Source organism: Caretta caretta, chromosome 8 (assembly GCF_965140235.1).
Source record: "Caretta caretta isolate rCarCar2 chromosome 8, rCarCar1.hap1, whole genome shotgun sequence".
Lineage (NCBI taxonomy): Eukaryota > Metazoa > Chordata > Testudines > Cheloniidae > Caretta > Caretta caretta.
In genome coordinates, this window is record NC_134213.1 from 9,391,966 (window position 1) to 9,408,353 (window position 16,388).

Here is a 16,388-nt window from a genome sequence, read left to right on the forward strand (position 1 = left end):
TTTTTAAAAAAAGTCAGTGTAAAAAATCAGTGTAATGTTGCAACTATGGGACCAAGATACCTTAAACAACTAATCGGTCTCACTTGGGAAGCACCATCCTGCCCTCACCTTTCAGGTGTGTCTACAGAAAGCAAGAAACATGAAACTACATGAACACTGAGTGCATCAATTGGCTTGTGGGTCTCACTTATCTTTGCAACTGTTTGACGTGTTCAGGCAGCCAAAACTGTTTTGGACAGAACTGCTACGATACATTTCTGTAGAGCAGTGGTTCTCAAAGTTTTGTACTGGTGACCCCTTTCACATAGCAAGCCTCTGAGTGTGACCCCCACCTTATAAATTAAAAACACTTTTAAAAATATATTTAACACCATTATAAATGCTGGAGGCAAAGCAGGGTTTGGGGTAGAGGTTGAGAGCTCATGGCCCCCCGAGTAATAACCTCGCAACTCCCTGAGGGGTCCCAACCCCCAGTTGGAGAACCCCTGCTGCAGAGTATACTACAGATCCATGGCTGTCCCAGTGCTTTCTGGGATACCTGAAGCATTTATCCTATAGTGCTCATCACTCTTGCTGGGACTAGGGGGCTTTAGGATAATTTTCTATATATGAGGCATTGCAGGAGACTGACTCAACGGATTCATATGCAACACAGGTGGCTTCTCATCTGCACCGGGAAGAAACCATTGTAGATACCACCTGTTAAGTAGTATCTAAGCTAAAGAACTCATCCAAGGTGTTGCCATCAAAGCAAATTTCTACAGAGGGAAAACGCATCTTGTTAGAAAATGTGTTAGCTGACATGTTTTAACTAACACAGCTTGGCACCCTGGTATAGACAGGGAAAAGTGATATTTAAAAATGTTAGCTTGTTCATGGTTATCCTCTACAGCCAGCTAATATATTCGTTAAATATAACAGTCCTTTTCCACGCTAAGGGCAAAATCTTGTTCACATTGTGTTAATATGTTTTCAAACATTAAACATTTTCCCAGTGTCAATAAGGTCTAACTGATTAAGGCCACGTCTATACGTACAGCGCTGCCGCGGGGAAGTTTTACCGATCCAGCGCATCTGGTGCAGACGCTCTGTTCCGACCTCTGCAAATGGCAGAAGCTCTGTCGGCGGGAGAAGCACAGCATGTTTGGAATGAGCTATATGCCAAAAATAATGAAAGCAAAAGATTCTAAGTTCTTTGGGCCTGGGGCTGTCACTTACCACATGTTTGTATAGTGCCTGGCACCACAAAGCCCATCCTGGTAGGCCTTTGGGCACTACCCCAGTCTAAATATATATTAATAATAAATAACTAAAGCTGGATTAAAAGAACAGGAATACTTGTGGCACCTTCAAGATTAACAAATTTATTTGAGCATAAGCTTTCATGGGCTGGATTGTTAACTAACTAATTTGACTTCTTTTTCCTCCAACACATCCACCTTTGTGTGCCTGTGAGCATTTTCAAATACTTTGATATGCATTTAGAGTTCTGGCTATTTAACATAAAGTCATAATTATAGGAGTTGTTTAAATCTAGCAGTAATAAATGCTGCAGGTTATAGATAAGAATGGCATCCTGCCAACGCTATGTTTGTTAATGGGGTATCTGTCAGAAACGGCTCAGACTTTGTTCCGTAGGTTATTTTGTCTTCCCATTTTCCTTTCTGAAATATGCCTCTGAAGTAATTTGTTGTGGAATCCCAAATTTACGAAGGCTGTTTCCAATTTCTGCTTGTTATAATAATAATAATTTCCAACTGGTTTCATTCTGTCTGTAGAACGTTGAAAATAAACTGATCAACTTTTTATTCATAATTTTGACAAATTTCTCAGAAAGGGAGAGTGCCTCATGCAGTGTACCTACATTTAAGGGAAGGAGAGCGAGCCCCTTGGCACAAGGCTAACTTCTTTGCTTATTGCCTTGTTAAAAAAAAAAAAAAAAAAGACTTTCTTCTGTAGCAGACAAGTGTCTCATGACCGGCCTGTGAAAAAAATTGAGCAAGTCAGAAACGATGTAGTTCTTGGACAATATTTAAAAAAAAAAAATCAAATTTGGTTCATTCATAAATCCCTTGAGGGACTCCTATAACTTTTAGAATTAATGAAAATTTCTAGCCAGTTCTGCCCTTTATCAGTAAAAGTTTAGCATAACTGATATCAATCAGGATATCAAGGTACTACTGCCCTGAGCTGCATGTTGCAAAAGATGATCTACAGCGATCCACGCAATTCAATTGAGCCTCATGACCAAGGCTGAGGCATTTTATAAGAGCACGTGGCAGATCAGATATCATAGTTGCTTGCCTATATTTGAGGGACTGTATCTGAATTAAGGCAAAAAGACAACAAAGTCTAAGGAAATTAGGTACACCATTACAATCCCATATTAAAATGTCCTGACTACGTCACTTAATTTGGTGTTCATTAAGATGAAAAGGGGCCTTGCGTGGGTAAATTGATAGAAATTAGTGACTAAATCAGGTTTATGTTAAGAGCCAGATTCTCTGCTGGTAAATTGGCTTAGGTCCACTAAGTTCAATGGAGCTACGCCAATTTACAACAGCTTAGGATCTGGTCATAAGAATTTAAATCTGTGAAAGTACAATAACAGCCATGTCATAGCCTAAGGTAAAGATAATGGTCCTGATCCGAAGATGGGCCAAGTTGCCCCCGTAACAAATTAAACTTTGGATGTATGCCCTTCTAATATATGCCCTGCATCATTCACAACTCACAATGAACTCACCATGTTCAGGCCCAGATGCTATCAGGTCTTGTGCTGAATACATTGAGCTGGCCTATTGATGCTAACAGGCCAGTTCCTGGCAGTATGTACCCCTTGCCGTAATAAATAGTTGGTTTGGATCCTTATTCTGCACAATTATTTCGTTTTTATTGTTTCATTTTTAAACACTTACATGTTTTAAACTAAGTTTTTTTTTAAAAATTGAAAGCTTGAAAAGATTCATAAAAAGAAACAGAAATATGCTTCTCATTTAAAATTGAGTTTCCAGTAAGCTGCTTTTTTTTTCTATTTTAATTTCTCCCACATTTTTTTGCATTGAATCCATCTCTGGTTTTGATCATGTAGGAAATGGAGCATGAAGAGGCCCAAAAACACACAGTGTAAAAAGCCTCTCAAACAAGAGTGGAACATGGATGTCATTGGTCCACAGCCCAAATGTTCACCCCTGCTGCACAGTGCTGAAGGGATGGGAGTGTGGGAATGCTGTAGAAATTGGTCAGGAGTAGGCACCTGCATGGTGGAGGTGGTTACGCAGCAGGAGATGCCATGTTTCCCACTGCCACCATCACCACTTGAGACTTGAGTTCTGTGGGTCTGATCTAAAGCCCACTGAAGTCAAGAGGAGTCTGTCTTTCTTTTGTTTTCAGTTACCTTGCCCTGTGTGTGACGCACAGCATGTTCCCCTCTTGTGGCAACATAAGTGAGTAGCAGCAGCGTGACCCAATGGTTAGGTGCAGGAGTGGAAGTCAGGAGAATGTTCAGTGAAACATGGAGCCCAGTAGCTGAAATGTGGTGATGGAATTTGTGCCTCGTAAGTTGCTATGCATCAGTGGCTCCCTTCCATCGGCCAGGTCTACTCTAGGAATGCTTGGCTGGTATAGGTATACTGACGTACTATAGCAACAACGCACTCCTAGTGGGGACGCAGCTTATCCCAGCAAAACCAGTGCAGCCTTACCCCTAAGTGAAATAAGCTATACCATCAGAAGCGCAGCTGTGCCAGGATAACTGCATCTACGCTAGGGGCTTTTGCTGGCACAGCTGTGTTGGTCAGAGGTCCCACTCAGCTCCTCACTCCCGTGAGTTGACATAGCTATGCCAGCGGAAGGCTGTAGTATAGACCTGGCCGCCTCCTACAGACACCAGAAATGGGAGCAGAGAACTCCACAGTGGCAGCTGCACGGTTCACAGACTTTTAGCTGTATTGCACTGCCACTTGCTGCTGCCAGCTCCGGGCCATCTCCAAGGCTCACACGCTAGAGATAAAGATTCAGTTTTATCCTAGTGTGGGAGCATTCATGTACAGCTGCGTAACGCTCGCTCCAAAACCGGGTCGTAGATGCTGTGTTTTATCTACATGTGGAATGCTGTCAAACTTGATGCAAAGTAGAAATATCCCTGCTACGTACTGTGTTGTATTCCATGATACTTTGCTTTCTTGTGGTTAATAAGTGTTTGGGGTTTTGCTTTTGTTTTTCAGGACCTGCAGTAAGTACCGTGGATTTTACTCTTGGGTCAACAAAGTTAAGGCAATTTTTTTCCTTTCTGTATCATTTTACAAGAACAGTCTTTTTTGGTAGAGGTGTGTAAGGAAGGAAAATTGGTACCAGATGCTGTTTCCCCCCCTTCCCCGCCCCCTTGATTGTAGACAACTAGTTTAAAAAAAAAAAGTTTCAAAAATGCTTAACTCGCTGCCCTAAGGAGCCTGTGGCAATTTAAAACCCAGCAAATATTCTGTAAAACACATTGTTCTCTTTTTTTAAAGAGTTCTTTGGTCAGTTTCCATGCTCAAAAAATGTGCACACTGTATTAATATTTTAATGTTTTGATGTTTTAAATTTGAAAACTGTCCATCTCACTTCTCCCACCTATTGTGTCTCGGTTACTGCCTATCATTAGTGATGTTGATAGCTCCGCACTACTGTGATTCAGCCAAAAAAATTTATAGCTTTCTTCTCTCTTCGGGGCTGCTTGGCCAGTCATAAACATCCCTTGCAGCATGGCCAGAACCTTTATGGTGAATGCATTGTTTGAAGGGATGGTAGTTGAATATGTGCTAATCCCTCCTCCTAAGAAAACTTTCAGACACATCCCTCTTTATCCCCTCCAATGAAATCCCCAAATCTGTTACTTTCCCAGTGCTCTTGGGATGAGAAGTTAGCCTTACTGGCACCAGTTAAATGCTGTCATGGATGGGGTTTTCAATTGAACCTAAGGGAATTAGGCACCCGCCACCTTCCGTTGACTTCCTGAAAGTGAATGAAAGGCATCTAAAACCTTTAACAGCTTTTGAAAGTCCTGCTCTTTATATTTCAAACCTGCCATGCTTTTCTTGATAAGCAATGTAATGTCAGTCTCAGTTTCTTCAAATACCATTCCCTTCCTGCTAAGGGCCAATGAGACTGGGAGGGAGTTACTCCAGTAATCTCTGCAATGCATTGGTAAACCATCTTTTGATCTAGTTAATCTCCAAGTCTATATATTTCATTTCAATCCTTGAACTGATGATGAAACACAAGTAAAATGTTAGGGTGGTAAAACTCAGCAGTGTTGGTTCGTGTGGGTTTGAACAACATTTTGTGTTTATACTTTCAGTTACTGTGCGTTTATGTCCCTTGAGGTTTCATTTTTCTTTCAGGTTCATTTTTGAATCTGAAAACTTTCGCTATGTTGGCTTGGTTTTCAGTGGGAACCATAGAAGAATGTGCAGTTAACAATGATTTTGACCGATAACCTCCCTGAGGGGAGGGAAATGGGGCTTGTCTGAAACTCTACGCAGGGACACATTCTGTTATAAAAGTTGTGCACGATATTAGCAATCAGTCGGTGGCGGTATCTGTCTGCAGAAGCCTAGGTAAATGAATTTGTCCGAGCTCACTGGTATTTAGGAGTTTAGTCTGTCAGTGAAATCATTTTTCTGTAAATATTTTCTAAATAAAAAGTTCAACAGTCTGTTTATCCACATAGTACAATGAGTATATGGGTCTCCATAATATTAGCAAGGGAACATTTATTGGGGGGAAAAACAATTGAGAAGCAAGTGATTTCAGATTACTTGGCACTGAGGTGAGCTGGGTATTGGCTCCTGAGCTTCCTTGTTATGCACAAAATCCAGAGCATGTTTTTGCTTCTTCAGCAAAATCATTATACACACTGACCTTCTAGAGCTAAGCCATAGGGCTCCGTCTTCGAGACATTCTACTCTGGATTTACACCAGCACAATTCAACCACACAGAGCTTTGCATGGTATATTTTGGGCAGTTTCCCCCGACTAAGGTACCCTATGGATAGGGTGACTATATTTCCTGAAGGGAAAATGGGACAGTGCTTGGGGCTAGCCCGAGTCCTCCCCCATTCCCCACATGGGGCTGGCATGGCCACTTCCCTGAGCCCTGCCTGCCCCCACACATGAGGCTGGGGCTGGCATCGCTGCTCACCCAAGCCCTGCCTGCCCTCCACACGGGACTGGGGTCACTGCTCGCGCGAGCCCTGTCTGCCTCCTGTGCAAGCCCTGCCTCCTGCCCCACGCAGGGCTGGCATCGCTGCTCATCTCCCTGCGCGTTCCTCTGCACCCCACGTTTTTGACAAAAGTGGGCATTTGTCCCATATGCTTTTGTCAGCTGATCAAGTTGGCAAGAGCAAAGGGGACAAATGCCCACTTTTGCCAAAAAAGTTGGGACGGCCAAGACAGGGCTTAAAAAAGGGACTGTCCTGGCCAAAACGGGATATATGGTCACCCTACCTATTAATTAAATTTGTGTTCTGCAATGTATTAAATTATTTGAATTTGATTGGAATTCAGAAAAGTCTTTTATTATTATTATTATTTATTATTTTATTTGTAGGTAAACATTAAAAAGATGATCTGCTTCCAACTCCCTATATATTTTAAAAGACACATTTCTTTGCATTTGTTGCTTACCACCCCTTAAATTACTAAAAGTGAATATTTTAACAGTTTAGGCTCCACTCCTGCAGTTGATACCACAAGGTGTATGCAGTCTGCCTTCATCCTGTCAATTATAGGATTGAGGCCTGAAATGTCACTGTATGTGCTGTCCGTTCACTTCTATTAATCTGATTTAGCTTGAACAACATATTTAGAAACTATTTCCTTTTGGTCTCCAGTTACTTTGATTTTGCTGGTTATCACGCGCTGTTGAATTGCAGACACTGCATAGGGGAGACTGGTGAAGCAGAGAGGCCCCACGTCAGCAGAGAAGGGGCTAATCAGATCCTTTGGATCCAGCTAGCCCTGCCTGCCATACCTAAAGGGGGAATAAAAGGAAAGAACCTGGCCCAGTCCAGGGCTGACTGGCCAGGTAGAAGGCTTGAGCTCTGTCTCTTTGCACAAATGGACTTTTGCTGGTGGAGAGTTAGCTGGAGCAGCCCCTGCGGAGTAGCAGTTCTCTCCCAGGAGAGAGCAACGCTCTACTAAGAGACTGCTTAGGAACCAAGCCCAAAGGAAAGGGCAGGGAACACCCCAGGGGAAGATTGGGGGTGGTCCAGTACTGAGTTGATTTTCCTATTTTACATCAAAATGTTTCAAGGCTGAGCCCCTCCAGTAGCCCCCGAAGGGGTTAAGACTGACAGAACAATTAGCTGGTGGGCCGGAACCCACTTCCGTGGACACTGGAGACAGAGACTTCCTCCTCTTGGGGAGATCCACAGCCATGACAGGCAGCTGGGAAGGTCCACTAGGGGGCACTCCTGCAGCTATACCACTACGAACATTTTACTCACAAACAAGACTCTCTTCCCCCTGCACTCTTTTAGACTTTTTTTTAACGTTTTGTAAAACTTTTCTTAATAAGCCCTAAATCTGTGGCTTAAGACTCTTTAAACTCTTTTAAAAAAAGTCCTAAAACCCACAGAAACACAATGTTATTTTATGTCAGCAGCATTGCAGTTAAGTCTATTACTTTCTTATGTTTCTTGATTTTTGGCCATAAGGAACTGATTACATTCTATACATATAGCGTCACATTATGCTAAAATGCATTCTCAATTATGTTGGCCACTAGTAGTGGTTGTTCTGGTGTTTTATTTTTGGCTGTCATAAATTAGTTGCATGTATGAAGTATTAGAATCTGTGGTACAGTATTTAGGTCTGTTAGATGATGGATCATTCTGTCTGTAGAAGAAGGAGTGTGCTAGTCAAATACTCTATAAAGACTCAGTTACAGAGGATATTAAAATCACATGCTGAGTAGGAAGTTTCTACAGTCTGAAGGATAGATTTACCATATACTATAATTTAACATTTACTGTAACAGATATTAACAAACACTTTATGTATTAAGGTACAGACCATGGAAACTTACCAATAAATGAGGATTATGATTTACACAGCGTTTCCTACTTATATATTTATGCTTCAGTTGTCCGGTACCATAAACCTTCATAAAAATTACACTGTATATTTTATCTGAAGTCTGTAATTTGTTAAATGAGTTGTTATAATTAATGTCTTGTTCCTGGAAGAACCTACATCTCTGTAGAGTGTGTGTTAAATACTGCAGTGTCTCTTTACTAGACGTGGATGCTACTGTATTTAGATTGGAGGAAACTTGAGGAGAAAATATAGAAAGTTGACACAATAAGAAATGTATGAATGCACCTACCATTGTATAATAACACCATGCCAATAAAGTCCACGTATATACAGTATCGCATGACATTGCTGTACTAGATACAACCCTGAAATTTAACAGCTCTGTACTTGGAATCTGTATGACTTGTACACTCGTTTGTATATCCAGATGGGCAGCTAACTACATGTTTAACCATATATCTAGCTGCAAACATCCCTTTGGAAAACAAGGAGATTAGAAAATGAGAAATGTCCTTGGCCAGCTGTGTTTTGTGTCCCTTTTCTGATGTTGCATATCTGGATCATTAAATAAGATCTTTTCTGTGTAGAGTCCAACTTCTATTTTAACTTCACCCTAAACAGGTGCAAAACCTTGAGCGGGGTTGGGAAATCGCCTCCTCCCATAGAAAAAACAATGGAAGGGGGATATAGAGAGGGGAAATCCTCATAGAAGTGGTTCACCCAAATCCCTCCATCAAGAGAGGGCAGGGCTTGGTGTTTGTCCTCACACACTGCTGAACTGCCCCAGGTCACAGGTTGGGCTCCTAATCCTGCAGATTCCCCTGAGGTCTTCACAGACAGGGAGACACAAAGCCATAGACACAAACGGAGACAGTCACAGGGTTCCTCCTGCTTCTCCCCATTGCTTTTCTCAAGAAAGGGTCCTCAACCCAGAGGGGGCACTATGCCAAAGCGCATCTATATCTTGCCATCAGATTGCTTAAAGCAGAGTAATGTTCCTCATTACTTCTGTGGGGAACTCTGCCTGCTGGCCTGCAGTGGCGCCTGGCAATATGTCCCTGACTCCACTGTAGGACTGTATGAGAGGAGGGGATGGGTGGGTGGGAGCAAAGCCCTTGCTAAGTAGCAAATGTATACAAAAAGTCAAAAACAGTTGAAAGGTGAAGAGATTTGTATTTGATTCACACTTGTATCAGTTTCCCCTCCAATAGGAAAAGTTCCTCTTGTGATAGCCTGCACTTTAAACGTTGGTGAGTTCTTGCACCTCCCATTGGCTGCCAAGGATGCAGAAGGGACTAAGCCCTCCGGGTGGGTCAGGCTCTGAGTTTACATGTTGCAGTGTGTTGTCAGGCTACTGAGAGTAGAACTGTGACTGACTTTTTTCTTGTTGTCTCGCTTATTCACTCCGCACAGGGGCAGTCAGGACGAGATGGCTACCCGGTAACTCTGCCATGCCATTTATATTTTACTCTCTTCTAAGCTACGCCTCGCATTTTACTCTTTTTCCATCAGCCATCGCTCTCTTTGCCTGTCTAAGATTTTTTTCTTCCTTTTCTCTCCCTTTAGTGGATATGGTATTTAAGGGATTTAATCTTACAGCTCTAGAGCAGATTGTGCATTGTATACTAATGATTATTGGCTAAATCCTGACTCCCTCCATATTTGTAGGGAGGCCTTACTCAAGCAAACCACTGAGAGATTGCCGGAGTATAAACTGAGTGAGGACCTTGGGATTTGTCTCCATGTTAATGCTCAGCAGTAGAGGGGCCTCGTTTGGGTGTTGACTTGCTGAAGGAAATGCACAGATAGCTGAAAATGAGCCTTGATGTATCCATATCTAAAAATATCCCAATTGTTTCTTTTCTGAAGTGTGTTACAGAATGGGGCACCCTACCACCTCCAATTGTGATCTCACAGCTAAGCAATGCTGACCTCAGTCCCTTGGTGTCAGAGCCGTCCCTTGGGTACAGCAAATCGGGGCGACCGCTCCGGGGCCCGCACTTTGTGGGGCCCCACGGGCCAGTGCAGTTGGCTGGTGCAGTCAGTCCCGGAAGTGACGGTTTGGTCCCGGAAGTGACGGATTTGTAACGTCCACCCCAGGCCCCCTGCCCCACTAGGGACAGCCCTGCTGAGGGTTAGACAACTCTGGGAAGACCCAGGAGTGGTATGAAGCAGTATAGGTAATTCAGTATGTGGTGCTGTTCCCATTTGCACTGGTTCTAAAGGATGCTGCTCAGCCAGAGGGTGTCTTCTTTCTGAGGAGAGAATAAACCAAGGTCCTGGCTATTTTTTTTGTTATGATTTTGTGACACTTATTGCAAGAGTAGGAGTATTAACCTGATTCTGGCCAAATCCCAAATTGTGGATTTACACGTGCCCCACTACCCCATTGTGTAGCTACTGTGTATTTTTAAACACCTGCCATGTTCCACCCCAGAATGGAGCAAGTGCCTGCACTTCAGTGGTGAGCAAAGTGATTGCTCCGTATGCTGTGTGTGCAATCAGTCAGTGAAATCACAATGTACATCCATTAGTGTTACAGTGCACTGCAGTTTTGCAGCTGTTTTTGTGAATAATGTACAGTTCACACTGTGTTGCTTGAATCTCTGTCAGGGCTTCTTGATGTTCCTGCTGTTCCCCTTCTAAGGGACAGGAGATGATTTAGGCTTCTCCTTGCTATGACAGACATCTTTTTAAAAGAAGCTGTTGGGAAAATGCACTTTCTTGTTTTCCTCCTCCTTGTGCTCTAGCTTAATTCCATTTTGGACTCATACAAACAGCAAAAAGAAAAGGAGTACTTGTGGCACCTTAGAGACTAACAAATGTATTTGAGCATAAGCTTTTGTGAGCTGCAGCTCACTTCATCAGATGCATCCGATGATGTGAGCTGTAGCTTGCGAAAGCTTATGCTCTAATACATTTGTTAGTCTTTAAGGTGCCACAAGTACTTGTTTTGTTTTTGCGGATACAGACTAACACGGCTGCTATTCTGAAACCATGCAAACAGCAGAAACTTGCAGTGTGTGATGGATGGATAGCTGAAGTGAAAATGACTAAGGGAAAAAAGAAAAACTTTTCACTTTTCATTTCCCTGGAACTTGTTTTTGAGCCGCCCTGGGAAAAGATTTCCTCAGAGATGCTGGCCTCGCAGATTGGGCAATGTAATAGTAAATTAATTTCTAGGACAAGCCTTTTGTTTCATTACATCAATAGCAGGAAAGTATGTAGTTGCCCTTCTAGTTGGTTTTAATAACTTAAACTCAGTATAAAAACCCATTCTGAAAGGAACAGTAGGAGACCTGCAAGATTCTTTGTAATAATTTATAGTCAATCGGACTGCTTATTTCCAGAGGAAATTACAACTACCATTCATGTAACCTACACCCACTCAGAGTGGTACCCTGTCCCCCTCTAGTGGTGACTGGTTGCATATAGTGGTTGATGAGCTTGCTACAACCTTGGTTAATAGACATAAGTCTATTAGCTCAGGCAAGTAGAGGCACATGCTTTAAGATTCCCAGGTTCAGTGCTCCCTGCTGGTGGTCAATGCAAGGGTGTGGTATTTGGGGGGTATCTCTGTTTAAACGGTCAGTGTTTTCTAATGTAGTATCTGACAGAGTGTAGCAATTCCTGGGGGTTTTGGTCTTTTAATGGTGACCACTGTGTATCCCTTTTAAAACCTGTCCTGCCTCTGCAGGTCCTGCTCTGACCATATCAACCCCTGCTCCCTCCCCCACATAGTACCATGCACTTTTCCTGAGGTGCTTGACTGCCCCACACACCACTGTTTAGAGTAGCTTCCTTGGGCTGTGTGAACTCAGGGTTAAAGACTTGAGAGGATGTTTGGAGGCAGGATTACTACCTGAACCCATCCTGATTGCCAGTGGCTCCAAGGTCATGGTAACACACTGCAGTTGGCAGCAGCTTGGGAGTTAACCTCTTATAGCTGTGGAAAAGATTTCTAGGAACACTCCAGCGACAGCGTGGTGAGGTCTCTCAAGCTCGTTGCACTTTCTGCCCAGAGTAGCACTGCTGGCAAGGCCTCAAGTACCTACACATCATCCCTCTCCCCTCGAAAGGACCCAGTCGTCGTGACCAGGGGGAAATGCCAACCCCAGAATGAACATTCATAGCAACACGGACAGCTTTTTGCTAACTGCGAAGTGCCAGGGAACAACCAGTAGAAATCCTTCTGAAGAACAGCAAACACGACTGAACAGAAGTTTATAGAAATGCTTAAGTGGCTTATCAGAGGTTAAGAATTTAATTTATTAAAGATTAAGCATGAAGGTTTTGCTCTAATTGGACCATTCAATAGCAATTTTAGAATGACTTTCTTCTTCAACAGGATGCTGACTAACCATTTATAAATTAGTGCTGCCCTTGGGAAATATTGTTTTGTTGGGTTTGGGGTTTTTATTTTTTTTTTTATCCCAATGATATTTTTGGCACTGCCAAATGCAGTTTTAGTCGCAGGCTCCTGAAAACCAGAAATGATGGAAGGAAATAAATAATTCAGTTTACAGGGCTAGGATACAACCTTACAATCTTCCCTGAGGGAGCATACTAGTCACAATCCCCTTCCTGGTGCCCCCATCACCACAGCTCGGCTGGTCAGAGTACTGGAGGGAAACAGAGGCAAAGCTCCACCTATTCCTCACCCCTGCCTTTCTGTCTGCAAGAGGGCAGGAACCTGTTGCTGCCCCACTGTGGCTGCTGTTTCCCTCCTACCCCACTGGGCCCTGCACTCAAGGTAACTCATGCAGTTTCGCTTTAAGAGCCTGGTCAAAATAGGTGCAAAACAGAGTGAGCCAAACCTGCCAGTGAGGCTTGCCGAAACTCATCCGAACCCCAGGCTGCTGCTTCCACAGAGCTTTAAGCACAATAAGTAGCTTTATCTAAGAAGGAGGCAAACGTATCTCTCTTTTCTGAAGAGTCCAATGCCCTTTGGAGAGGAAAGCTTAAATAAAAGCAGGCACTTGCGTCTCAGATTCGGTAGCAGCACATGCTGGCCTCCATCACATCCAATTGCTTGATCAAACTGGTCTAATGATTTAGTCACTCCTGAACAGGTAGATGTTTGGGAGGTGGTCTGTGCTACACATGCTGCTGTGGTTAACTCTGTTACTCATTTGTGGTTTATAAAAGAGAGATTTTTTAGCGGGCTTGCTTTCTGTCCTCTAGCTGTCTCATACTGCGTATGGAAACCTGAATTCATGTGCAGTCTCTTTAGTGATCATCACTGTGTCAGGATGCCCTTTTGTGAATTTATGATATACAGATGGGAAACACTTGGCAGTGAGGTCAGTTCAGCAGCTTGCCTTCAAGTTAAGTGCAGCTCTGTTCATTGCAGGACATTTCAGGTGGGGCGGAGGGGGAATGTTATTTACACTACCTGAGGTTTTGACAGTAAAAGAAGAAACAAAAACTTCCCTGATATTTTCAATAACAGGCATTGTTGTGGTAGAAAGGAATTTTGGCTTTGTGTCTGTTGTGTGAGTTTAAAGGAGGATAAAAAGTCCTCCATCTGTTGTGATGCATGGATGGGATGTCTGCTGTCTATTCCACACACGGCTTTTTGACAATTGATGCAGCTTACATTTTTGGGTCATATTCTACCCTCAGTTACAATTGTATGAGTCAATAGGATTGCATGGCTGTAACGTAGGGCAGAACTTGATGTAGTCTTCTGAGCAGGTAGAGGGATGCTCTTTCTACCGTCTTCTAAATTTCCAAGAACAGTGTATTTTAACAAAAGTTGAAAGCAATTCCTTTTAATCTATATATCCCTTATCCAATGAAATAAATACATGTAACCTCTGGCATATTAGGAAATAACAAGTCTAAGTCAAATGGTTCTTCATCCAGGGTCATAAATGCACATGACACTTAAATTTCTGGGACCTCAGTAGAATCCAGCAGATGTACTGGAGTGTTTTGTTACATATGTGGCTATTTTAATCTTGAGTTGAAAAAGTTATTTCTATAAGAAGATAAAATAACTATTGTAGAATTTGAAAGGAATGAACCAATTAGAGTTCTATAGAAATGTAATAGGGTTATAAGAAAAAATATAGAATTTAATAGTGAATTATCTTCTTTCAGGAAGCTTATTGCACCATACTGTAAAATTCTATAGCAGAGGTGTAATACTATATGAAATTCTGTCGGATGGTTGAATATTATATTAAATTCCATGGACCACAGGTTGGAAACCACTGCTTTAAAGCATCCTGAAAACCAGTTTTAAAGACACTATATAAATAGGCTTGGGAGGATTAGATTTTTATTAGTAAATGTCGATAAATGTCAACTTCACCATACACACACAAGCCAACAACAAAATATTTCCATCAACGATAACTGAAATTTACAGATGGGCAAATTAAGAATGTAATACAGTAAATATCCAGTGATTTAGACTTTCCAGTAAAGTTTGTTACAAATGGACTAGCAAATGAGTAGTAAAAACGGGTATGATTTGTTGGTTTAAGGATATTTAATTTGTATATTTTGATGTATGATGTTGATGATTTCTGTTTTAATGGTTTTTAAAGCTTTAACTCTTTGAAACTCAGCATCTATTGTCATTAAATAACTGTCTCATCCCCTGTAATTTCTTGCAACTGTGAAAATCTAAATTGATAAAAATTGAAAAAATAATGCTTAAAAATAAACATTGATATTGTCTATCGAAATTATAAAAAATAAAAAGCAAATTCTGCCAAGCCTATGTATAAAATAAGGCCCAGATACTGTAATGACATAAGCACATGCATAGCTTTTTGCACAGTCTTGATTGGATCAAGATCTAAGACTAAGGAGAAGTGAAGGAGTAAAACGTTTCATTTTAACTCTAAAACAACTAAAAATATTTTATTGTGCTCATCCTAGCTATGTAGATTGCAATTAAAAACAAAAAAATCCTAAAACTTCTTAGGTAGTTTTAGGCTAGGATGTAATCACTAATTATAGCTTCTGAGTTATTCTAAATGCAGACTTCAGCTGGCAAAACAATAAAGTTAGTAAATTGCCAGAAGACTAACTTTAGCTTTTATATATTTGGTTCAAAATTGGAAAGGAATAAACTTTGTAGCATTCTTGGCAGAGAACACAGCAGAAAACAGCCCTTCTTTTTGTAGCTTTTTTTATGGAAACAATTTTATCATACAGATTATTAAACTATCCTACCCATTGCCAAAGTGATCAACTGTTATTGTCTCTTAACGTTCTCATAACAGCTTGGAGGAGAGGAGGAAAGTGTTTTCATTATGCCTCGTGTCATTGAATACTCTAGAGATGCACTGTTATTATTGTGAAGCAGTTTGACTCAATCCAATAGTCTGATTATAATTATAATGACTGGGGTAGATGCATAGTGACCTCCTTGGGGTACTGTTCCTTCTCCCCATTGCTTGGGGATCTAAAACAATTTGAGTTTTAATGTACCATTTTCTCCCATACATAGCCTGAAAACCAGAGGGTGAGGGTGAAGTCCCAGTTTCTAAGAGTCTATCAGATTAGACCTGGAGCAAGTCCACGTCAAAGTTTTGCCTAGAAAAACTCTTCATTCAAATACTATAAAACTTTGACTTTTTATATTTAATCTACTGTTAAGCCTGTCCATACAATGGATGGAACCATGTTAACATCTGACATGTTTAACTAGTACAGTTTAGGCCCTGATCCTGCAAAGACTTGACACGGAGCAAGTGGTCCCATTGAAGTGTGTAAAGTTAAGCACATGCGTAAGTTTTGTAGGATCAGGGCCATAGTAAATTTTCTTGCTATCAATGTAGCTGTAGTTCCTTTTATTTTCTGAAATGTTATGAAACCCTGGTATAAACTACGAGGCCACTGATAGCAGAGTTTGATTATCATAGCTCTTAAAATATCCAGTAGTGTGGCTGGGACTAAAAGGAGAATGCCAGAATCAGGATAAACAAGACAAATCAGATATATTCCTTCCCTCCACAAATGATTTGTCTTTTGTGCTCTCTTTCTCTCCATGATTCATAGATTCACAGGTTCCAAGGCCAGAAGGGACCATTATGATCATGTCTGTCCTAGAGCAGATCTTTTAGATAAATATCTAGTCTTGACATAAAAATTGTCGATGATGGAGACCCCATTGTGACCCTTGGTAAATTGTTCCAATGGTTAATTATTCTCATTGTTCTTCCACTCTGAATTTGTCTAGTTTCAATTTCCAGCCATTGGATCATGTTATACCTTTCTTTGCCAGACTGAAGAATCCATTATTAAATAGTTGTTCCCCATGTAGGTACTTAAAGACTATAATCAAG

At 41.5% G+C, this 16,388-nt stretch overlaps 1 protein-coding gene across 2 annotated transcripts in view; it reads left to right on the forward strand.

Annotated features, from left to right (window-relative positions):
- Positions 1-16,388, forward strand: part of COL23A1 (collagen type XXIII alpha 1 chain) — a 360,295-nt gene that overhangs the window by 271,851 nt on the left and 72,056 nt on the right. Inside the window, exon 4 of one of the 2 annotated variants that reach the window (XM_048861023.2) lies at positions 9,496-9,522. In XM_048861023.2, coding sequence (XP_048716980.2) covers positions 9,496-9,522 — 27 coding nt within the window. Of the gene's footprint in view, positions 1-9,495; positions 9,523-16,388 lie in introns of those variants that run through there. The other variant, XM_048861021.2, reaches the window with a different exon arrangement.